A 25,209-nucleotide genomic window follows, 5' to 3' on the forward strand; every position below is an offset into this window, starting at 1 on the left:
TCTACCCTTAGCAGAGGTTGCTGTTTGGACCCCTTGGCCTGCTGCTCTTTCTCCCTTCGCAGAGGCCAGCTTGAACTTTTGCGCTGAAGCACTGTTTACCGTTGCTGCCTGGCGGTGTCCCCACCCCGGTCTGCCTTCCCTCTCCTACACCGGCGCCATGGGATGTGGACGCCACTCGTGCAAACTCCGTTCCCGACCTGCAGCGATTACGCTGAATCAGGAGGACCTGCTTGATTACCTGTTGCCGACTTCCTGCTTGGACTACGACTACCCGGATATCTCTTATTCCGACTCTGGCTCGTCCAACGATTACGCTGTCCTCTCCAATTCTGAACCCGACCTGTTTAACTATGAACTTCGCACTCCGGACCAGTCTGCGCGGTCTAAGGTTGGTGATTTCATAACCCAGCCTCAGCCACGCGGTCCGGCCCCGGTTTATGGCGAGCACAACCGTGACAACAACACAGGCCTCTCCTATGACCACTGCTTCTTTAGAAGCTTCCTAAGAGTGGAGTCTGGACTACTGAAGGGTTTGAGTTGTAGATTGCAGGCACATCCCGCAATCTGCGCCATTACACTATTTCTATGCTCACTTGTTGGGCAGAACTAAACCACAGTTAGGGACAATGCTACCCCAGAAGAGAATCCAATATACTGCAAATAAAAGTTGTAAAACTCCCTCCACGAAAATATACCAAAACACAGGCGCCAGTCATAAATGTCCAAACGGGTGCTTGAAGAGTCAGACCACAAGTGAACAAGGTAAAAAAAAAACTGCAGCTCACCACACATCTCAAAATAACCTCATGTTATGTTATCAAATTCACATATTACATGAAATAGGGCGTTGTCGGTACCTCTACAACATGAGGTTATTTTAAGACTTTTGGTGTTATCGATGGTAAGAGATATTGGTTTGGGAGCAGGCAGTGAGGTTAAGTGTCTACCTGATTCTACAGCTCAACGAGATAGGAGGGATATTCTCAAAATGATTAAGGCAGCAAGGCAAAACATACATATCATGGACCCCTCAGGGATTAATTAACCAGTGCAGGGATGATGCTAGGGTATTGCAAGAGGAGTGTAGGTTGTAGTTGGCATCTTCAGTGGCATTTTTAGATGTATTACCAGCATGTAGAGGTGTTGAAGGCAGTCTTTGCACCAGATAATTTAACGAATGTCTAAGGATGTGGTTTAATGAGGAGGTATTTCGATTTGTTTTACATAGCTGTTCCACCTGGATGGATATTGGTCAATATAAGAGAGATGACCTGCATCCATCTTGGAAGGGAACAAGGATACACAGTGAGCAGTTCATATGCACCATTACCAAGTATTTAAACTAGTTCATGGGGAAAGTGAAATGAGTCACAATAAATCCAACGCCAGCCACTTCCTCCCACCCACATACAAGAGGAAGTGATTGAGGATAAGACTTTACAGCAGGAAACATACCCAGGGGGACAGAAGACAGCTTCAATAGAAAAACAGGAGAGATTAGGAAAAGCAGTAACCACAAGTCTTCGGACTACGTACGAGTTATGGGAAATAAAATCCCAGAACTAATTACAATACTGACACGGGATGATTGCGATATTGTGACTATTACTGAGTCGTGGTACATAAATATTTATTTATTAAAAAGTGTTTTACCAGGAAATAATACATTGAGCGTTACCTTTCGTTTTTCAAGTATATCCTGGGCACAGAGTTATGATGACAATACATGGTTACATTAAATGAACAGGTTATATATTCGATTTACAGACATTTCATGGACAGTTAGACTAAACTAACTATGCAACAAATATGTTATGGTGAGAAAAAAAGTAACAAATAATCTCAACTGTATAGCATACAGCAATGATAAAGAACACTTACTGTATGAGCGCATTGCCATGTCTCAGACAGGTCCCCAGACCAACCTTACCCCATAATCACACAGAACACAGTGCTTCCACTGCAGTCAGGGTTTCTGAGGACATGCTCTGAAGCTGGAGGGGTGCCGGATCACAGAAAGGGTGGTAGATTAACGAAAAAGCCTCACAACAGAGGTGGTAGAAGCTAATACAGTAATGAATGCAAAAATGTTTATGGTAGACATAAAACTATCCTAAATATAAAAGAAATCCAAATAGGGTCTGCGACTTTACAGAAGACAGGAAAATGGACAACTAGCTGGGCCAAGTGATACCCCCATTTCGAGGCAGACATGGAGCTCAGCGCTGGCAATGAAGACAGCCTCATGCCCATGGAGCGATGCAGCGGGTTGCCTTTATTTGTGATCTAGTGAACTCCAATGATCACACACTTCCTGACCCACATGGTAGAATGTACAGTATTGTCTGTGTCTGTTTTTTGAAGATATCTATTGTACCTGCAATCAGTCTCCACATTTTAACTGCCCTTACTGTAAAGAACCCTTTGCTTTGTCGCTGGTTATATTTCTTTTCCTCCAACCTTAAGGTATGATCCAGTGTCATGTGTACTGCCCTTGGGATGAATAGTTCTTTTGAAAGCTTCTTGTATTATCCTTAATATATTTGTATATAGTTATCATATTCCCCCTTTAATGACTCTTTTGAATGTAAACAAATCTAATTTAGCTAGCCTCTCCTCATTAATCGGATTTTCCATCCCATTTATTCATTTGGTGGCTCTTCTGTGCACTTGTTCTAGTTCCATAATGTCTTTTCTAATGGCGTGGTGCCCAAAACTGTACTCCATGTTCAAGGTGTGGTCTTACTAATGATTTATACAGTAGAATTATGCTTTCTTTCCTTCCATCCATACCCGATTTGATGGAAAATAAGATATTATTTGCCTTGGCAGCTATTGCCTGACTGTAGGCATTATTGCTAAGCCTGCTTTGTATTAGCACTCCTAAATCTAGCATTTACCTATTTTTGCCTCATTTGATGGTATGTTGCCTGTTTATCCTTGTTTCCCAAATGCATAACCATATATTTATCTGTATTATACCTCATCTGCCATTTACCTGATCAAGTTTCCAGTTTATTCAAGTCCTTTTGTAGAGATATTACATAATGTTCTGATTTTACTACCTTACATCATTTAGGGCCTCATGCAGTAAGCAGCGATAAGCCCCTTATCGCTAGCTTATCACCAAAAAAATTGAATTGTTGTGGTTGTGGTCAGCGCATGTGCTTCAACAGGTGTCCAAAGGATTTGGACACCTGTTGAAGCACATGGGCTGACCACAACCACAACAATTCCATTTTCTCCAGGAGGATCCAGGGATGATCCTCTTTTTTGGTCGAGCAGCAGTGCGACACTATCTTCCCTATTTTCTGTTATTTTTAGCCTGATGTGTTCATTATTGTATTGTATTCAGTTTTCTGGCAACACAATACACTTTGTATTATTTAGGGAGCGCCCCAGTTGCCCAGGCTTATTGCCAAAAAAAGCCTACTGTGATTCAGTAAGCCCCGATAAGCTGTTGATAAGAGCAAAAATCGTCAATTTTTCCCCCCGGAAAAAAGAAATAAATAAAATCCGCAAATGTGCGGCGATAAGCCATTTTTCGCTGCTCATCGCCAGCTTTTCCAACTCCCTGTATTCTTGTAGCCCTGATCAGCTTATCGTGGCTGATCGCTATTCTAGAATGGTGATTTCCTCTCCAAATCGTCCCGCCACAAAAAGTTGGCAAGGAGGTGGGGAGAAGCGGCGGTGAGCGGCGACACGGGACTTAGAAAAAATCAGGCCTTTTTCCTGCATCGGATTGATGCAGGGAGACTCCGGAGCTGATATCCATTAATACCAGCACTGGAGACCCCCGGCATGAATCAGATGCATGAAAAATGCATTTACAGCCCACTTCATTACCTTACCGGCTAACCGCTAAGGCAATGAAGGGGTTAAACACCCGTGCCAGGGTTATTGTGGGTAGAGAAGTGGGGTGAAGGTGGTATTTGGCCCTTGATGGATGTTTAGGCCTTGTGGGGGGATTGCGGGTGTACTTAACCCCTTTATTACCTTAGATAAGGTAATAATAACGCTAAGGTAATGAACATGTTGACCCCTCCTGCTACCCACCTGGTAGGCTTAAACAACCATCCTTGGGCTACAACCCCCTTCACCCACCACTGCTACTCACAATACAAAAAAATATATACAACAGCCCTACTACCCACCTCCGAGGCCCCCAATAAAACATTACAATATCTAATAAACACCAATACACAACCCCCCCCCATGCCCCCATATACTATAAAACCACAATGTATTTTTTTACACACACAATTAATACCCTTTGCCGGCGGGGGTCTCCAGTGGTCCCAATGGGTGTCCGCAGGCCCCCCAGTGCACCCCGGGGGATACACACGGGTGTCTGGGGGCCTCCGGCTGGTCCCCGCTAGGTTCCGTGGGCCTCCAGGTGGTCCCCGTGGGTCCCCAAAGGCCCCAATGGCATCCACAGGTGTTCCCTGTGTGTGTCTGGGGGTCCCTGGGTCGTACCCACGGTTGTCTGGGGCCTTTGGGTGGGTCCTGTGGGTCCGCGGGGCCCCCACAGCTGTGGGGCACCCTGTTCTTCCCCGATGGTGTCCCCCGTGGGTCCTCTGGTGGTACCCGTGGGTGTCCAGGGGTCCTCGGGTGGGCGCCGGGGGTCCTTGGGTGGTCCCCGTGGGTCCTTGCAGGTCTGAGGTACCATTCCTGTATGTAAAAAAATAAAACATGGCCTACATTTAAATCAATACACTCCACCCCACACCACCACCTAAACACATTCAGTACAGTAATGGGCAAAATAACTATTATCCAGATATGGATAATAGATTATTTGTCCATTATTAATCACAAGATTAACCAGCATAAATAAAGTAAATAAATCTGTTCTACTTACCCCTGGCAATATGAAGGGTTTCCTCGTGTACTGCAGGTCCCTGTCCTCTGGTGCCAGAAAAAATACATAGCAAAACACATTCTAATGGCCCCTAGCCCCTTAATTACCCCAGTGGTTAATAACCGCTATAGTAATTAAGTGGTTAACCCACCCTGCCCAGCTACCCACACGGGAGGCCTAAGAACCCACCCCGGACCCACAATACCCATTGATTGTTATAGTGGTACATCATACCCATATAATAATATGAGCATGATAAGCTACTATAGCATTCAATGGGCACCCTAATGAAAATACATTAATGCACAAAACACAAAATAATAAAACATTTCAAATCACAGAAACACCCCAATTCACTAAATAAAAACACTAGCCAACAAAGGCAATTAATACATGCACTAACCAACAAAACAATGAATTAATTCAACCATTACCCAACAAAGCAATTCATTAATTCCACCATTTACCAACAAAGCAATTAATTAATTCCACCATTAACCAACAAAGCAATTAATTAATAAAAACACTAACCAGCACAACAATTAAGTATTTCAACCATTAACCAATCAAAGCAATTAATTAATAAAAAAACCTCTGCAACACAACTATTAAAAGCAGCACCCAACGCAAGACATCATTAATTAAAAAGAAAAACAATCGCAAAAAATTAAAAATAAGGCAGAAAAATCACAAACAATTACATCCACAGAATAAACACACATAGAAAAAATCACACTCAATGCAGGAAGAAATTAAAAACAAATTATTGGCCTAATAATGTATTGATCTGTACCCTAAAGAGGTACAGATTAATACATTATCAGTCAATGTGCAAAGAAAAAAAGAAAAACCGGTATAAAAATACATTTACATACATTCAATATTTTACTTACCTTTAGAAGCGCTGGCCCTCCGACTCACAGGGAATCAGGAAGCTCACGTACCGCGAAGGCATCAAATGGCATCTACCATGAAGATCTGAATCAGGTACCCAATTCTTCTTTCTTTTATCTTCAATCCGCTCCTTCTATCTTCTTCTGTAATTATTTCTTAATTTCTTCTTCTGTCTTCATCTTTCAATCCAAAAAACCCCATGGTAAATCCCAATCGATGTTGTCTTGTCGTCTTCTTGGGCTCAAATGAGGCGTCATGGCCTTAAATATCGCTTGTGATGTCCCAGGTGGGTAGCTGGGCAGGGTGGGTTAACCCCTTAATTACTATAGCGGTTATTAACCGCTAAGGTGATTAAGGGGCTAGGGGCCATTACAATGTATTTTGCTATGTATTGTTTGTGGCATCGGAGGACAGGGACCTGCAGAATGCAGACAAGGACACCCTTCATATTGCCAGGGGTAAGTAGAACGGTTTTATTTACTTTATTTGTGCTGGTTAATGTTGTGATTAATAATGGGCAAATAATCTATTATCCATATCTGGATAATAGTTATTTTGCACATTACTCTACTGTATGTGTTTTGGTGGTGGTGGTGGTGGGGGGATCTGGATTTATTGAAATGTAGGCCATGTTTTATTTTTTGACATACAGGATTGGTATTGCAGGCCTGCGGGGACCCACAGGGACCACCCGAGGACCCCCGGATGCCCACGGGATCCACCCGAGGACCCCCGAACGCCCACGGGTACCATCTGAGGACCCACGGGGGATACCTGCGAGGAAGAACCGGGTGCCCCACAGCTGTGGGGGCCCCACGGAACCCACAGGGACCACTCGAGGGCCCTAGACACCCATGGGAACCACCCGAGGGCCCCATAACCTCCATGGGAACCACCCGAGGGCACCCAGACACCCGGGAGATGGAGACTTTGCTCTCTATGCCAACTTCGAGGTCATTATTGTCACACAGTGCAGCCCGCAGACCAGACCAGTCCCCTGTACTGAGGTGGGATGTAGAGTATACGCACCAACAGCACAGGGGGCGTGTCCTGGATGTGGCGGAGAAGCGTGGCCAGGCCTGAATGTAGATAAAGAATGGTCAAGTACTTGCCGAGTCTGAAGATATAGAAAGCTCCGTAGTCAAAATCCGTAGCTGAGTCCGAGGTTTTTAGAGGTTAGAGTAGTCAGTAGGAAAGCCGAGTTCAGGAGCCAGAGGGGGTATTCAGACAAGCCGGGTCAATAGCTGTAGGAAATAAACACAAAGAGAGCACGACACAGGTTCCAGGCAACACAGGTAGCAAGGAGCTATGCAGAGCAAGGAAGTGAAAGCAAAGCAGGATATTTAAAGTGGCAGTGACCAATCCGGACGAGGGGCATGGCGGGGGCGTGTTGAGGAGCTGCTCGTGAGTGGCTGAGAGACCAGGAAGTAGTAGAGCACAGCTGAGAGTGCTGGAGACATGGTGAAGACTCCCACGCCAAGTGGGGGGCAGAGACAGGCATAATGGTCATGCTATAAATCCTTGAAGGAAGCGCGGGCTCTGTAACACCAGCGCCAGAATCCAAGATGATGGCCACGGCGGAGTTCAAGGTATGCGCTGGGCGGCGGCATAGGTAGCGATGGGGGGCATGGGCAGCAGCCGCTGCAATACTGGTAGTTGGTAAGGAGGGGTCACGCAGCAAGGGACGTGGCCCCCGATTTCTTACAGTACACCCCCCTTCAGGATCGACCTCAGGACGATCCATCCAAGGCTTCTGTGGAAATTTCTTGTGGAAGCGATTGAGTAGAGCTGGAGCATGAATGTCTTCCCTTGATATCCAGGAACGCTTTCTGGACCATAGCCCTTCCAATGTACAAGGAACTGTACTTTTCCCCTGGATATATGGGAATCCACGATGGACTGCACCTCAAATTCTGAGTGTCCTTGGACCGTAACAGTGTTGGGTTTACGGGCTTTTGCAGGGAAACGATTGCTCTGAACGAAAGGTTTGAGCAAAGATATATGGAACGCGTTGGGAATGTTCATGGATGGAGGCAACTGTAAACGGAGCGTGGCAGGATTGATTTGTTCCTGAATCAAGAAAGGCCCCAAAAACCTAGACGCCGTTTTCGGGGTAGGAGTCTTCAGTCTGATATTCTTTGCTGAAAGCCACACTCGGTTTCCGGGCTTGTAATTGGGAGCCTGTTGATGACGACGATCTGCTTGAGACTTGAACCTCTGAGCTGCACTAAGGAGTGCAGATTGGATCTTGATCCATGAGTTCTGTTGCGTGGTTACCCGTTCATCAGCTGCTGGCACTCCTGAGGGAGTGTTGGAGATTGGAAGCCGACTTGGATGATAGCCGTAATTCACGTAGATTCATTACGTAGAGAATTGGAAGCAAATTCCGCCCATGGTAACAGATCAACCCAATTATCTTGGGTATCAGAAATAAAGCATCGTAGATACTGTTCAAGGCTTTGATTAAGTCTCTCAGTTTGCCCATTAGTTTCGGGATGATAGCCTGAAGAGAAGGATAAGGCCATACCAATCCTCTTGGAGAAAGCACGCCAAAGCCTCGATATGAATTGCGATCCTCGGTCAGAAACTATGGACGTAGGGATCCCGTGGATACGAAACACTTCTTTGGTAAAAATATCTGCCAGGGTGGGAGAGGAGGGAAGACCCTTGAGGGGAACAAAATGGGCCTGTTTCGAAAATCGGTCTACTATGACCAAAATTGTAGTCATACCTCTGGAGGGCGGAAGATCTACAATAAAATCCATCGAAATATGCGACCATGGACGATCAGGTACTGGAAGAGGCATGAGTAACCTGGAAGGCTTTTGTTGAAGAGTCTTGTTCTGTGCACAAACTGGACAAACGCGAGTAAATTCGTGAATGAGTTTTGCCATATTAGGCCACCAAAAGGTGCGCGTAATGAGATCCAAAGTTCTCTTGAAGCCAGGATGGCCGGCTGACGGGACGGAGTGACCCTATTCTAAGATCTTCTGACGAAACTTGGGGGCAGCATAAAGGGTTCCTTCCGGTACCTCTAGACCACTCAGAATCTGTGACTGGGCATCTACGATCTTTTCAAGAATATCAAAAGAGTTGGCGGAGACTATGCATTTCGAAGGTACAATTGTTTCTGGGATTTCTTCGGATTTTTCCTCAGGGGAAAATTGTCTGGACAAGGCATCAGTTTTTATGTTCTTTGTGCTGGGGATGTACGATAGAGTATAATTAAATCTTGGGAAAAAAAGTGCCGAGCGGGCTTGACGAGATCATAGATGCCGTGCACTTTCGATATAGAGAAGATTCTTATGATCTGTCAAAATAGCATTTGGTTCACGGGAGCCTTCCAGGAGGTGTCGCCACTCCTGTAAAGCCATCTTGATGGCTAGGAGTTCTCTATTGCCGACATCATAGTTCTTTTCAGCAGGGGAGAACTTTTTCGAAAAAAATCCACATGGGTGCAATTTATCTTGAGGGGAGAGTCTCTGGGAGAGAATGGCAGCCGCACCACAATCAGAGACGTCCACTTCTAATGTAAACGGAAGACTAGTATCAGGATGACGAAGGATGGGTGGCGAAACAAAAGCTTGCTTCAAGGTTTCAAAGGCGGTGACTGCCTCCGGAGGCCACACAGATGGGTCAACTCCCTTCTTAGTAAGTGCAGTGATGGGAGCCACAGTGGTAGAAAAATTCCGGATGAATTTTCTATAGTAATTGGAAAAGCCCAAAAAACGCTGAATGGCCTTAAGAGAATTGGGCAGGGGCCAATCCAAAACAGCCTTAAGTTTTTCTGGGTCCATCGAAAATCCTTTATCCAAAATGATATTGCCTAAGAAGGCAGTAGAAGACTGATGAAAAATACATTTCTCGAGCTTTGCGTAGAGATTATTGACACGAAGACGAGAGAGGACAAGTCTAGTATGCTGGACATGATCTTGAAGATTCCCAGAAAAAATTAGAATATCGTCAAGGTAAATAATTACAAAGGAATTGAGGACATCGCGGAAGACATCATTCATAAAATCCTGAAAGACAGCAGGAGCATTGCATAAACCAAATGGCATCATGAGATACTCGTAGTGTCCGCTTCTTGTATTGACGGCGGTTTTCCATTCATCGCCTTCTTGAATACGTATGAGGTGTATGCTCCTCGGAGGTCTAGCTTGGAAATTTTTTGGGCCCCTTGAAGCCTATCAAACAGTTCCGAAATCAGAGGCAGGGGATACCGTTTTTTGACAGTAATGAGATTGAGGCCCCGGTAGTCAATGCATGGTATCAGGGATCCATAATTTTTCTTCACAAAAAAGAAACCGGCACCAGCGGGAGACGAAGAGTTGCGAATGAATTCCTTCTCAAGATTCTCTTTGATGTAGGTTGCCATAGATTCAGTCTCTGGGAGAGAAAAGGGGTATGACTTAGACTTTGGCAGGACGGCACCAGGGACCAGATCAATGGGACAATCATAGGGTCTATGAGGAGGCAGGACCTCTGACTGAGACTTATTGAAAACATAGATGAAATCAGCATATACTTCGGGAAGAGTGGAGTTGCTATCAGAAGGCGTTTCCATTCCCGCGATAACTGTGGCAGGAGCTATGACCAGCGAGGATAAGGTGTCTGTTTCTGGCTCCCATTGAATCGGTTTGCAGTCCCTCCAATCTATGCGTGGGTTGTGATGCTGTAACCAAGGTAACCCTAGGATAACTGAAACATCAGGAGAGTGTATTACGTCAAAAGAGATTATCTCGGTGTGAGTACCGGCAGATAAAGTGAGAGGAAGAGTCTCTAACATGATGAAAGCTGGTTGCAAAGGACGTCCATCAATAGCCTTGAGTCCAATTGGTGCTTTCTTGGAGATAAGAGAAATCTTGTTACGGGTTGCGAACTCTTGGTCCACAAAATTACCACCAGAGCCTGAATCGAGAAAAGCAGCAGTAGTTACACGAAAATTCAGGCCCTCAAGCAAAACTGGGAGCATAATCCTTTTAGGGAGTGCCTCTTTAGAGAGGGAGTGAGAAGAAAGTGATCTGAGGGTAAGTCCCTCTAGCGTGGCTGGTCCCGTTTGTTCCTTGGGCCTCAAAGGACAAAAATGTACCACATGATCTGGTGATCCACAATAATAGCATAGGCCCTCATTCTGGCGGCGAACCCTCTCGGCCCTCCTGTCGGGAGTACGGATCCGCTGACTGCATGGGTTCCACAGCTTAAGAAACAGGCCAAATAGCCGGAGGAGGCCCTAAATAAGGAGGGTCAGAAGGCACGAACCTGGGACGTTGGCGTTCATGACGTCGCTCCTGAAGGCGCTGATCCACGTGTATGCACTGTGCGATCAAATCCTCCACTGCTTGGGGTCGGGGCTGGACTGCAAGTTCATTCTTTACAGATTCGGACAAATCTTGCCAAAATACATCAGTAAGTGCCTCTTCGTTCCAACGAGTTTCTGCTGCGATAATCCGGAATTCCAGTGCATATTTGGCTACGGACCTATGACCCTGAGACAAATGAACTAGAGAAGAGGCAGCAGTGTCCCTGCGAGCAGGAATATCAAATACCTGCTGGAATTCTTGGCGGAAGAGCTGGTAATACGAGGAGATCTCCGGACGCAGTTCCCAGATGGGAGAAGCCCTAGGTCAAGGCATCCCTTGTTAAGAGAGCATAAACATAGGCTACCTTGGTACGTCCGGTAGGAAAGAGGCTTGGAGATATTTCAAACTGAATTTCACACTGGTTCAAAAACCTCGACAGGCCAGAGGGTCACCCACATATGCTTGAGGCGTAGGGATTCTGAGTTCCGAAGGTCAATCGCTTCCAGGTGTGGCTGCAGCTGGTGGTGGAGTGGGCTGTAGTGAGAGAGTGGATAGCTGTTGAATCAAAGCGGTAATCTGCGGTCCCAAAGCTTGGATGCATTGCACAAGGGTCGTAAGTAGTTGGCCCACCTCAGCCAGGTCTGCATTTGGGCTCTGCATAATGTCACGCTGTGCAGCCCGCAGACCAGACCAGTCCCCTGTACTGAGGTGGGATGTAGAGTATACGCACCGACAGCACAGGGGGCGTTTCCGGGATGTGGCGTAGAAGTGTGGCCGGGCCTGAATGTAGATAAAGAATGGTCAAGTACTTGCCGAGTCCGAGGATATAGAAAGTTCCGTTGTTAAAATCCGTAGCTGAGTCCGAGGGTCTTAGAGGTTAGAGTAGTCAGTAGGAAAGCTGAGTTCAGGAGCCAGAGGGGGTATTCAGACAAGCCGGGTCAATAGCTGTAGGAAATAAACACAAAGAGAGCACGACGTAGGTTCCAGGCAACACAGGTAGCAAGGAGCTATGCAGAGCAAGGAAGTGAAAGCAAAGCAGGATATTTAAAGTGGCAGTGACCAATCCGGACGAGGGGCATGGCGGGGGCGTGTTGAGGAGCTGCGCGTGAGTGGCTGAGAGACCAGGAAGTAGTAGAGCACAACTGAGAGTGCTGGACACATGGTGAAGACTCCCACGCCGAGCGGGGGGCGGAGACAGGCATAATGGCCGCGCTATAAATCCTTGAAGCGCACGCTCTGTAACACCAGCGCCAGAATCCAAGATGGTGGCCATGGCGGAGTTCAAGGTATGCGCTGGGCGGCGGCATGGGTAGCGACGGGGGTATGGGCAGCAGCCGCTGCAGTACTGGTAGTGGGTAAGGAGGGGTCATGCCGCAAGGGACGTGGCCCCCGATTCCTTACAATTATTTACAAGTTAAAAAACAGTACAACAGTAAAACAGTGAAAAACAGTAAAAAAAACCCAGTACCAAACCTTGAGGTACTCTATTTACAACCTGAAACAGTTCCATTTATAACAACTCTCTGTTGTCTATCCTTAAACCAGTTTTCAATGCAGGTACAAATATTTTTTTACCAAAACCAATTTCCTTTATTTTGTAAACTAAGCTCTTGTGTGTTTAAAACCAGAGACAGCACATAAAACACAGACAAAGCTCAGTTTTAGCACATCCAGTGAAAATCATACACGGTACAGTGCCTAAATATATATGTATAAATATCTATTAAGTAAAATGGTCTTTTAGTTTGACATTTTTGGCCAAAATTGTTGTAAGCCCCTGAGCCAACGTCACGGCAGACCACAATTCAGGGGTCCCTAACGCTAATATAAATTCTTAATAACCTGTGTAATAACAGGAAGAATGATTTATAGTAAATCTGTCAATATTAGTTGCAAAGTTCTAAGTCTGATTGAAGCCTTTATTAACCTGTACATTACCAGGAAAGGCACTCTGTATTAGAAATGTCACAACCATCCTGCAAGCAAACAAGTTCCCCTGTGTGGAAGATGCTATGGAGTGAGCCCTTAACCATTTAAATGTGGGAGGGGGTGAGCTTAAATTAAGTAGGAGGTTGCCAACCTCCAATCAGCCAGGACTAGCTGAAACACAATTGTAAAATATACTGGACACCTAACAAGCTCCTATTGAACCCCCAAAATAACCACAACATATATATAAGCATATGAATGTCACAGAGGAGTGCTACTGAGCATGGCAATATATATTTAAAACCAGAGACAGCACATAAAACACAGACAAAGCTCAGTTTTAGCACATCCAGTGAAAATCATACACGGTACAGTGCCTAAATATATATGTATAAATATCTATTAAGTAAAATGGTCTTTTAGTTTGACATTTTTGGCCAAAATTGTTGTAAGCCCCTGAGCCAACGTCACGGCAGACCACAATTCAGGGGTCCCTAACGCTAATATAAATTCTTAATAAACTGTGTAATAACAGGAAGAATGATTTATAGTAAATCTGTCAATATTAGTTGCAAAGTTCTAAGTCTGATTGAAGCCTTTATTAACCTGTACATTACCAGGAAAGACACTCTGTATTAGAGATGTCACAACCATCCTGCAAGCAAACAAGTTCTCTAATACAGAGTGCCTTTCCTGGTAATGTACAGGTTAATAAAGGCTTCAATCAGACTTAGAACTTTGCAACTAATATTGACAGATTTACTATAAATCATTCTTCCTGTTATTACACAGGTTATTAAGAATTTATATTAGCGTTAGGGACCCCTGAATTGTGGTCTGCCGTGACGTTGGCTCAGGGGCTTACAACAATTTTGGCCAAAAATGTCAAACTAAAAGACCATTTTACTTAATAGATATTTATACATATATATTTAGGCACTGTACCGTGTATGATTTTCACTGGATGTGCTAAAACTGAGCTTTGTCTGTGTTTTATGTGCTGTCTCTGGTTTTAAATATATATTGCCATGCTCAGTAGCACTCCTCTGTGACATTCATATGCTTATATATATGTTGTGGTTATTTTGGGGGTTCAATAGGAGCTTGTTAGGTGTCCAGTATATTTTACAATTGTGTTTCAGTTAGTCCTGGCTGATTGGAGGTTGGCAACCTCCTACGTAATTTAAGCTCACCCCCTCCCACATTTAAATGGTTAAGGGCTCACTCCATAGCATCTTCCACACAGGGGAACTTGTTTGCTTGCAGGATGGTTGTGACATCTCTAATACAGAGTGCCTTTCCTGGTAATGTACAGGTTAATAAAGGCTTCAATCAGACTTAGAACTTTGCAACTAATATTGACAGATTTACTATAAATCATTCTTCCTGTTATTACACAGGTTATTAAGAATTTATATTAGCGTTAGGGACCCCTGAATTGTGGTCTGCCGTGACGTTGGCTCAGGGGCTTACAACAATTTTGGCCAAAAATGTCAAACTAAAAGACCATTTTACTTAATAGATATTTATACATATATATTTAGGCACTGTACCGTGTATGATTTTCACTGGATGTGCTAAAACTGAGCTTTGTCTGTGTTTTATGTGCTGTCTCTGGTTTTAAATATATATTGCCATGCTCAGTAGCACTCCTCTGTGACATTCATATGCTTATATATATTTTGTGGTTATTTTGGGGGTTCAACAGGAGCTTGTTAGGTGTCCAGTATAAGCTCTTGTGTGGAAACATATCAAAAGCCTCTGTAAAATCTAAGTTGGCCACATCCACTGCATTACCCATGTCTAAATTCCTACTTACCCCTCAAATCAACTAATAAGGTTAATTCCGCATGACCTATCCTTCATAAATCCATGCTGACTATTACTAATATTTTTGTTATCCAATAGGTATTCCTGAATATGATGCTGTACTAAACTTTCAAGTAGCTTACCCACTGTTGAAGTCAGGCTTACAGGTCTGTAATCACCCGGTTGTGATCTAGCTAACTTTTTAAATATATGCACCAATCTTGTGGTACCGAGCCTGTGGAAATAGAGTCCTTCAATATTAAATATAATGGTTTTGTTATTACTCAGCTTAGCTCCTAAAGTACCCTTGGGTGCATGCCATCGGGGTCAGGTGCTTTATTACCTTAATTTTATCAAGCCGTCTGTGCACTTCTTCCTCAGTTAACCGATTATTTGTTAATATATATGTAGCAGGGTACCTCTGTAGGGAGCTGGTTCCGTGGCTAGGAAGGAAAGGTTCTAAGAAGAGAATCTCCTTTGCAGGACAGAGGACTGTTAGTGGCAGTTGAACTGAAGCCATGGAAGGAGGAGGTAGTGTCCAGGGAGCTAGTTAAGCTTCCTGGACTAGGCCAGAACCTTAGCCCTAGGCCCCAGCCTGTCCCTCACTGTAGCCGAGTATTGTAGGGACCCCCACAGCATAGGGATTACTCCTGTAGTGAGATACTCTAGCAAACCAGGACAGCAGACTGGTAATATGGTAATGAAGCGGTTAACTCCTCCTGCAACCTTCCCGGTAGGCCTAACCCCCCACCCTGAGCAAAGTACCCCCTTCACTCACCCCCTCTCCCCCAATAAACTAGCGACTGTACCATAACCCCTTCATTGCCTTAGTGGTTAGCCGCTACGGTAATGAAGCTGCTTTAATGTGATTTTTAATAATAGTGTATGGGAGCAGGGGGTCTCTTGAGCGGAACCGCAGTAATTTCAGCCCCGGGGACCTCCTACTTCCCGAGATATACGCCCCTGTATCTCGGGAAGTAGGGGGTCCCGAGGCTGAAATCAATGCGGTTCAGCTCAGGAGACCGGGAAGCGCAGGGATATGTGGAATAAAAAATATATATTGTGCAATATTGATGTGACAAATTTAAAGTAAATTGGCTGATCTATTGTAGATGTACTCACAAGTGTGAGAGGATTAAAGGCACGTAAAGGCATCTTTCCATAGTATGGATATCACACGGTAGTCAGGAAATCAGTCTTAACCCCATATAGACTCCAAGAGACATTGATTCCTGTTATCCTCTTGCTTGTAAATTCTCCAAGTTTCTTAATCCTATCAAGTCTTCTGTAATCATTTTTTTCTGTAATCTGCCCAAATTCTCCTAGGTTAGGAGAATTTGGGCAGATTACAGAAAAAAATGATTACAGAAGACTTGATAGGATTAAGAAACCTGGAGAACTAACAAGCAAGAGGATAACAGGAATCAATGTCTCTTGGAGTCTATATGGGGTTAAGACTGATTTCCTGACTACCGTGTGATATCCATACTATGGAAAGATACCTTTACGTGCCTTTAATCCTCTCACACTTGTGAGTACATCTACAATAGATCAGCCAATTTACTTTAAATTTGTCACATCAATATTGCACAACATATATTTTTTATTCCACATATCCCTGCGCTTCCCGGAGAATTATCCCTACTTCCTACTACGAGGACTGACAGAGCAATCCTCACCGGGTCATAGCAGCACCTGTTTATGTGTTTGTATAAGTATCACCTTTTGATTATTTCAATCACTATTATATCACTATGTTTAGCTAATTGATTTATGTAGAGCGCCACTTTTTAGATAAGTTTCTTTTTTCACAGCTCAGGAGTCCCCCTGCTCCCGCACACTAGTATTAAAATTAATATTTAAACTGTACAATTGCCTGTAAGAGCCGTGCAAAGAGCATCTCCATGCAGCTCTTCCAGGCTGCAGTTTAAACAATCAGTTGCCGATCGATAGGATTGATAGCGCAATAACACTTAGGGAAAAAAAAAGCTGTGTGTGCTGAGCACGCGCATAGTAAGTGAAACTTCTTTGTTTTTTGTCACAGAAATTTTATTTGTGATGGTGATGTTTTCAATTAAAAATCACAAAACAATTTCATTTCCAAAACACAAAAGTTTGACCGCATGTTTTAGCTATTTGCACATCTATATTTATAGTAACTGAATTCTTTATGTCTGCGTGTGTCAGTCAGTGTGTGTGTGTGTGTGTCTGCGTGTGTCAGTCAGTGTGTGCGTGTGTGTGTGTCTCTCTGTGGTGTGTATGTCTCTCTCGGTGACCTATCCCCACCATGACGTAGCTGCGGACACGGGGGACTCTGTCTGAGTCTCCTCCCCCCGGCAGAGCTGTGGGCTGTGTTTCCTGCTGCAGCCAGCCCCCCAGCGGAGGTACGGGACATGGGAGGTGCTCGGCAGCTCACAGGGTGGGGGGGGGGGGAGTAGGCACATCACTTGGGGGCGCTGTTCGGCGCATCACTGGGGTGTGTGTGTGTCAGTCTGTATGTATCAGTCAGTGTATGTGTGTCAGTCAGTGTATGTGTATGTGTGTCAGTCAGTGAGTGAGTGTGTATGTGTGTCAGTCAGTGAGTGAGTGTGTATGTGTGTCAGTGAGTGAGTGTGTATGTGTGTCAGTCAGTGAGTGAGTGTGTATGTGTGTCAGTGAGTGAGTGTGTATGTGTGTCAGTCAGTGAGTGAGTGTGTGTGTGTCAGTCAGTGAGTGAGTGTGTATGTGTGTCAGTCAGTGAGTGAGTGTGTATGTGTGTCAGTCAGTGAGTGTGTATGTGTCAGTCAGTGAGTGTGTATGTGTGTCAGTCAGTGAGTATGTGTGTCAGTCAGTGTGTGTGTCAGTCAGTGTGTGTGTCAGTCAGTGTGTGTGTGTCAGTCAGTGTGTGTGTGTCAGTCAGTGTGTGTGTGTCAGTCAGTGTGTGTGTGTCAGTCAGTGTGTGTGTGTATGTGTGTCAATCAGTGTGTGTGTGTGTATGTGTGTAAGTCAGTGTGTGTGTGTGTGTCAGTATGTGTGTGTGTGTGTCAGTATGTGTGTCAGTCAGTGTGTGTATGTGTGTCAGTCAGTGTGTGTGTGTATGTGTGTCAGTCAGTGTGTGTGTGTATGTGTGTCAGTCAGTGTGTGTGTGTATGTGTGTCAATCAGTGTGTGTGTGTGTATGTGTGTAAGTCAGTGTGTGTGTGTGTGTGTCAGTCAGTGTATGCTTCCTGCGGTTTCTCGCCTGAGGATAGCTGGCCAGCTCCCCCGCAATGATCCTACTCAGGTGCCCCACCGAGAAGCACTCCTCTCTCACCCCGATACCCTCCATCAGGTGGTTGAGTCCTGAAACCAGGCTCCGAATGTGAATCTGTAGCTCGGGGGGCAAGGAGGGCAGCTCCACGTCCCCCAGCCCCGGGATCCTCTTCTTGTCCAGCCAGCTGCAGTTGAGAGCCTGAAGGTCTCCGCCAAGTAGCAGCGGGAAGAGAGAAGAGAAGGCCGGGGCCAGGAATAGGAGCGGGGAGATCGGGGCCAGCAGCAGCGGCGCCCACATCACCTCAGCCGTGAAGTTCATGTTCCCCATCCACTCGCACAGCCGGTCCTCCAGCTGTTGGTGGCCCCCTCGGCCTCCCCGGGGCTCACCGCCGTCACCAGCACGCAGTACTGGAAGGAGATCTGGCTCACCATGTCCCTCACCACGTCCAGGGCGCGGCCCCACAGCATGCAGCTCACCACGAACAGAGCCTTCGGCTGGTTGGCAGCACCGGCCTCGAAGCTGGAGAACTCCTTAACGTGGAGGGCCCCCGCGGAGAGCAGCAGCAGCTTGGCGCAGCCGCACCAATGCAGGATCTCGGCGCTCGTTAGGAGCTGTGGTGGCGGTGAGTAAATGTTGAGCGGGGGAGGAGGAGGAGGGGAGGGGGAATGCCGTCCTCCTCATTCCCCCGGCAGCGCAAGGAGGTCTCCGAGCCGTGGCGTCCGTGAGCGTCGCCATGACTACCGCGCATGCGCGGCATGTCAGCAGGCGCGGGCAGCGGCGGCAGTTAGGAGCGGCGGTGGCGGACATGTGGGAGGAATGGCAGCCATTAGGAGCGGCGCCGCATACGCCGCCGCCGCATGTCACAGCGGTTGTGCGGAGGGAGCGGCGGCATGCGGCTGTCACAGCAGGCGTGTGGGGGGAGGGGGATGGGGAGTCGTGACGTCACTTCCGTTTCACATTTCGCCCCCAACTCTCCAGTTTTACCCCATCATAATAGAAGATGGCCAGCCTCACATGGTACGGTAGCCAATCAGAGCATGGGAAATACAGCCCAACTCTGATTGGCTCTAGTACCATGTGACAGGCTTTCAATGACGTCACATCCGTTCTCCCCCAAGCCTCTGTCACATGGTCTACTAGAACCAATCAGAGTTGGGATGTATTTCCCATGCTATGATTGGCTACCATACCATGTGAGGCCGGCCATCTTTCTTTTCATGACGTCCTCTTAAAGGTAATTGAAGCACAGCCATTCTGATTGGCTGGCATCATTGCCTTTAAATGACGTCATCAAAATTAATTTTACCCCCCCAAAATCACATGGTTTTCACGTCCCAATAAAGGGCCTTGGGAACCATATAACGACAATGTGACGTCATAAGCCTATAAAAGCCTATGTCGTCTCATTTTGAAGGCAGGCGCCGAGGAGGAAGGACCACCTACAGAAGAAAGAATACCAGGGTGTGGCCGAAGAAGAGAAGAAGACCCCGGAAGAGAGCGGAAGTAGATACAAGAAAGAAGAATACAGATGAAGATGGATTACAAATAGAAGACCCTTGGATTGTGGTGTTTTATTATTTTATGGTTTATTATTTTATGGTTTATTATTTTATGGGTTCCTGTCTGTGGATTGGTTCGAGAGTAAGCTGTTCAACGGGAGTCGATGAGTGGGTCAAGTAATGGTAAGTGAACAAAAGAATTTTTTTTTTTTAACTTGTACATGTTTTTTTTTTTTTACATGTGTTTTTTTTTTTTTTAAGATCATTTCTTGCCACTGTATGTATATATGTATGTCTAGGTCGATGTATACATACAGGCTAAGAAATTATTTTGTTTGAAAAGCTTGTTTTGCAGTATTTAAAATGATTTTGGCTATGCTGCTACTGTATGCATAAATGTGTGTGTAATGTATTTTCTAATTAGATAGATGTCATTTTTGGTCTTGTATGGTGTACTTTAGGTCATGGTGAGCTTGCTTTTGTATATTGTATTCTTTTTGGTACTTATATTTTGGCTGATAGTAACTTGTTCTATTTAACGATTGAAATAGTTAATTGTGTAATTGTTATGGATGGTATTTAAATTGTTTTTGGATGTGATTAATGAATGCTAAAATTGATTTATGGTGACTTGCTTGGTTTAAATAGTATACTTGTTTGGATTAATGGTATTTTGTTTGGAATATTTTATTGTTAACATTGATTTGTACATGGTGCATAGATTGTATGCATCATGTACACAATGTAAATTCAATGTTTTGATTGGCATTTGATGCTTTAGATTGGAAGATGAGATTTGATTTGTTTCAGAAATAGGATTTTATTTGACTGTGTCTGATATGGAGAAGTGGTATTTTTATTAGAGCATGTTTTTGTTAACCCTTACACATTTATTTGTATATTGGATCGGGCGCTTTCTTTTTTGTTGTTCACAGATTTCTGGGAGTTCGTTGGTCCTTGATGAGAGCAGCCAGATCCTAGCATGGACCCTTGGTTTGGTTGATATATTTTTATTTTATTTTTTATATATATATTTTCATTTTCATTTTTTCATTTTTTGACACATTCAGTGTCATTTTTTTATATACATTTTTTCATTCATCATCCATTGAATATCATCCAAGAGGGATTCATTTGTGCAGAAGTCTTTACCACCGACATTTGACATTTTTATATTGGTATTGGCATATATTTGTGTTCACAGCAGCTTTTTAAACATTGGCACTCAGCATTTTATTATAACATATTGTATGTATTTTTTTTTTTATCAGTGTGAATCAACCATCCATAATATTGTTGCACCACCTTTGCCAATCACCTTTGCTATATTCACTTAATATAACTAATTGGGATTTGGTCTGAGCTTACACCTGAGGAGCGCAGTCTATTCTTTGTCTGTAATATATATATATATATATATATATATATATATACAGTATATATATTTATTTATTTATTTATTTAGTGTGGGGCTGTTCTGTGTGTATTTTTTTAATTGTGGGTAGCGGGGGTGGGTGAAGGGGGTATTAGCCCCAACGGTGGTTGTTTAGGACTTGAGGGTGGGTAGTGGGAGGGCTTAACCCCTTCATGACCGTAGCGGTATTAACCGCTAAGGTAATGAAGTGGTTAAGTCCACCCGCAACCTCCCCACAAGCTCTAAACAGCCACCAAGGGCCAAATATCCCCTTCACCGACCCCCGCTACCCATAATAAACCTGGCACGGCTGGTTAACCCCTTCATTACCTTAGCGGTTAGCCGCTAAGGTAATGAAGTGGCCTTTAAATGCATTTTTCCTGCCTCGGATGCATGCCGGCGGGCTCCGGTGCTGGTATTAATGGGTATCAGCTCTGGAGACCCCCGGCATCAATCCCAGACAGGAAAAAGGCCTGTCTTTCCGCCGCTTACCGCATGACCCCCGTATTATTTAATATACTGTATGCGGTATGAACGCGGTATGAACACGGCATGAACGGGGTGAAGTGCGTGGCATTCGGAAAAAATCACCGAAAAAATTCGGAGATGTTGGAGAATAAAAGGGGCCTCGGCTGTAGTATGGTTTTTGACAATTTATTTCAAATAAGAACAGGTTATGATCACAGTTTCCCAAATTTGACCTGATTTGAATATTTGTAATTACCTCTATATTATTTAATATTACCATATCCAGTAATGCCCCTCTCCTGGTTGGTTCCTTACTAATTTAGGTGGTGTAATTGTCTTTTAGCATCCCCATTTGACCCGTGAATTGCAGACAAAGGACTTGAAGGATGTTGCTGACAAGCTTATACCATACAACATAGCCAAAGACATTGAAAATTCATGCCAATCCATCTATTCTTTCAATGATGTATACAGTATGTTCAGAAGGTTAAGATGCAAAAAAAGCAGAAGTTTGAGCTAGGAAAACGAATGCAACTGCACTGTGAATATGGCACATCTGGGAAGCATGCAGTAGAAGACTCTGGCTAGCGACAAAGTAGAATGTACTAATGAGCCCCCAGTACAGGAATCTGTCTGAGATGATCAAGCTGATATAGAGCCTGCAAAGAAATAAAGACTAAATTGTATACAGTAGAAAAAAAAACCTTGTGTCTATGTCTATGTCCATAAATCTATGTAATGCTACTTTGGGACCTACTACCCTTTTTCATGTAAAAACAGTAACTAAGCAAAATGAAAATGGATTGCATTTGATATTTTCTTAAAGTAGGAAAAATGCAGATTTTATGGTGTGTAATAGGGCTCATCCATACAAAATTTGGATAGCCATATTATATACTGCATTGCAAAGTCTGAAAAAGTTTTTCTTATGTTTTACACTCTAATTGAATGGGTGAGTTTTCATGAACAGATATGCACATGGGAACAACACCAACTCAAAATTCAACTTTTGATATGCCGTATGGTTTGCTAGAGTACATGTCAACACTGACAAATAACGGGTTAAATTTTTTATTGCAAAAGTGTGAAAATTACATTGGCCAAGTAGATAACTATCCTTAGCAGTAAAAGGTGATTCTCTGAAATATATTCTTCTGGGCAATGAAAAAATACCAATGTTTTCACTTCTTTTGGTGTATGTATGTCTGTCTTTATTTATATGCGCATTAATGTGCATAGCGTTTCACAGCAGTAATACGTGACAATCATATAAATAAAAAATGATATAAATAACACAAAGGGTAGAAGTGCTTCAGACATAAAAGTAACATTTAGGAAAAGGAGTCCCTGCTCTGAGGAGCTTACAATCTAATTTTGGTAAATGCCTCTGTGTCATATTCTCTAGCCTGCTGTACCCATGCTTGGCCACCGGGACTGCTGCCACTCTCAATGTCTTGTTCTAGCCTGCAGTACCTATACTTGTCCACCGGGATTGGTGCTGCTAAACTAAGGAACATTCCAGACCCTGATATCTGACACCTCTGCACCTGTGCTCCACCTCTCAGCCTGCATATATAAACCTCCCTTTCCTTTTCCTCCCTTACCTGTTTATACTGGTTCCTTAGCTTCTGCAAGGTTCCTGTGTTTACTGCTGTGCTAGCTATTGCTATCATCCTGTTCCAGTCTCCTTGTTGCCGACCTCTGCTTGTGACCCTACTACGCTCCCTGCTGTTCCTGCCACTGGGATCCACTTCAGCCGAAGTCCAATCCTTGACACTCTGCAAGGGGCCAAGGTTAATGTATGGGGTGTTAATTATCAGCCATGGAGCTACTCATATGCTTACTTAAGCAGTTGTGTTTGGAGGTGGGTCTCAAAGGTGGATAGAGAGGGTGCTAGTCGGATATTGGGTGAAAGGGCATTCCAGAGGTGTGGGCAGTCAGAGAGAAGGGATTAAGGCGGGAGAGGGCTTTAGATACAGGAGTAGAGAGAAGATATCCGTGTGTAAATATATGCTTTATGTAATATAAAAAAATATATGTCAAATAATTAATAGCAATAGGAAAATTAAGTGCAAAATCCTTCACATGCCAATGAAGTTCGAACAGACTTATAAATGTTGAAAAATACTTTACATCCTTTTGATTGGATTCTTTTGATTGGATGCAGCTCTAAAGATTCAGACTTTCCAAGAGTCTTTAGAAGAATATCCAAAGCAGAATTTGGGCGTGAAAAATCTCAGGGTCATGATGAAGGTGGATTAGAACCTTTTCTTAATTGGATGACTTCATCTTATCTTCCGTATGGCAAAAGTCCTCTATCAAGGTTAGAAATCAAGAGAAAGAGAATCCATAGTAAAACATTTTATTGTAGTATCAAAGATACTATCCTGGGGAAGCTGTGAGATAGTTGTGAAACGCGTAGGATGATCGGAGGGACTGTAAACCAGGAAGCACCGTGGAATCCAGATAACATTAGTAGACCATCTGAATTTCAATAAAGGAGTGCACTGGAAGCGCTGAATGGAGACCCGGAAGGACGCTGACACCGCAGCTCTAGCTGGCGCAGGCTCGGGGTGACATCAATATTTCCCAAGGCGATTTATACACTTACATTTGTGAGTATAATGTGTGAGTATTGTATCTTTTTATACTACAGTAAAAGGTTTTACACTATGGATTCTCTTAATTTCTAAATTTGATAGAGGACTTTTCCCATACGGAGGATAAGGTGACGTCATCCACCTAGCAAAATGTTCTAATTCACCTTCATCGTGCCACTGAGTTATTTGTGCCCAAATTCTGCCCCAAATAATGAATGAAATATAATGAGAAAAGAATATCAAGACCACTGTTTAAAACAAACATTCCCAGCTAACAAATGTTTTGGGGAAGCGTGTTACGAATGTCTAAATTCCTTAAGGAATGTATTTTCAGAAAATATATTCGTTTATGGAGGTATTTGTATGCTAGAGGATAGTTTTGGCTTGTCAAGCACCTCTTCTGTTCTACCTTGCAAAATGTATATTTGGTATCAGGGTCCTCAGGTGTCCAAGGAAGATAAACTTAAGGGGATAATTCTATACAGTCCAAAGTGGCCATTCTATTCCATGATTTATACTGCAGGCCTGCACAACAACCTCTCTGTGCGGCCCGCGATGACTCCGGCCGGCGCCTGTTAATTAATGAAAAAAAAAAAAAAGTTTTCAAAAAATGGCGGGGATTCCGCTCTCTCAACCCCCTCCGCTCCCCTCTTGCTCTCTCTCCACCGCCCATCCCCCCCCCCCCGAGAGTCCGTGGTGGTGCGCAAGAACAGCAGCATGAGGAGCATGCGGCAGCCATATTTTTTTATTTTTCAATAGCAGGATGCCGGGCTTTAGAGTAGAAGCAGGGGATTGGAGGTCAGAGCATGATGGGGGCGGGGCTTAGTACCGGGGAGGATGTGCTGAGCTAAGGTGTGTATGTGCAAAAAAGAAAAACGGGCTGGGGGTGGGTGGGAGTGAAAAAACGGGCTGCGGGTGGGTGGGAGTGGAAAACGGGCTGGGGGTGGGTGGGAGAGGAAAATGGGCTGGGGGTGGGTGGGAGTGAAAAACGGGCTGGGGGGGGGGGGGGGGGTTGGGAGTGAAAAACAGGCTGGGGGTGGGTGGGAGTGAAAAACGGGCTGGGTGTGGGTGGGAGTGATAAACGGGCTGGGGGGGGGGGGGTTGGGAGTGAAAAACGGGCTGGGGGTGGGTGGGAGTGAAAAACGGGCTGGGGGGGGGGTGGGTGGGTGGTAGTGAAGAACGGGCTGTGGGGGGGGGGAGT

The 25,209-nt window shown here is 44.6% G+C and overlaps 1 protein-coding gene and 1 long non-coding RNA gene across 2 annotated transcripts in view; both read right to left on the bottom strand.

Moving 5' to 3' along the window:
• LOC142491174 (uncharacterized) overlaps positions 1-24,643 on the bottom strand; it is a 50,522-nt gene extending 25,879 nt beyond the window's left edge. Inside the window, exons 1-2 of the long non-coding RNA XR_012800326.1 lie at positions 24,418-24,643; positions 23,013-23,186 (exon numbers count right to left, since the gene is read on the bottom strand). This is a non-coding gene — a long non-coding RNA (uncharacterized LOC142491174). The remainder of the gene's footprint in view (positions 1-23,012; positions 23,187-24,417) is intronic.
• LOC142490593 (sec1 family domain-containing protein 2-like) lies at positions 17,925-18,762 on the bottom strand. Its single transcript, XM_075593008.1, is given in 3 exon segments — positions 17,925-18,386; positions 18,389-18,638; positions 18,697-18,762. Coding segments are annotated over 3 exon segments (771 nt in total). The 3' UTR covers positions 17,925-17,931.
• Positions 24,644-25,209: the final 566 nt, after the last annotated feature.

Source organism: Ascaphus truei, chromosome 3 (genome assembly GCF_040206685.1).
Source record: "Ascaphus truei isolate aAscTru1 chromosome 3, aAscTru1.hap1, whole genome shotgun sequence".
Classification (NCBI taxonomy): Eukaryota; Metazoa; Chordata; class Amphibia; order Anura; family Ascaphidae; genus Ascaphus; species Ascaphus truei.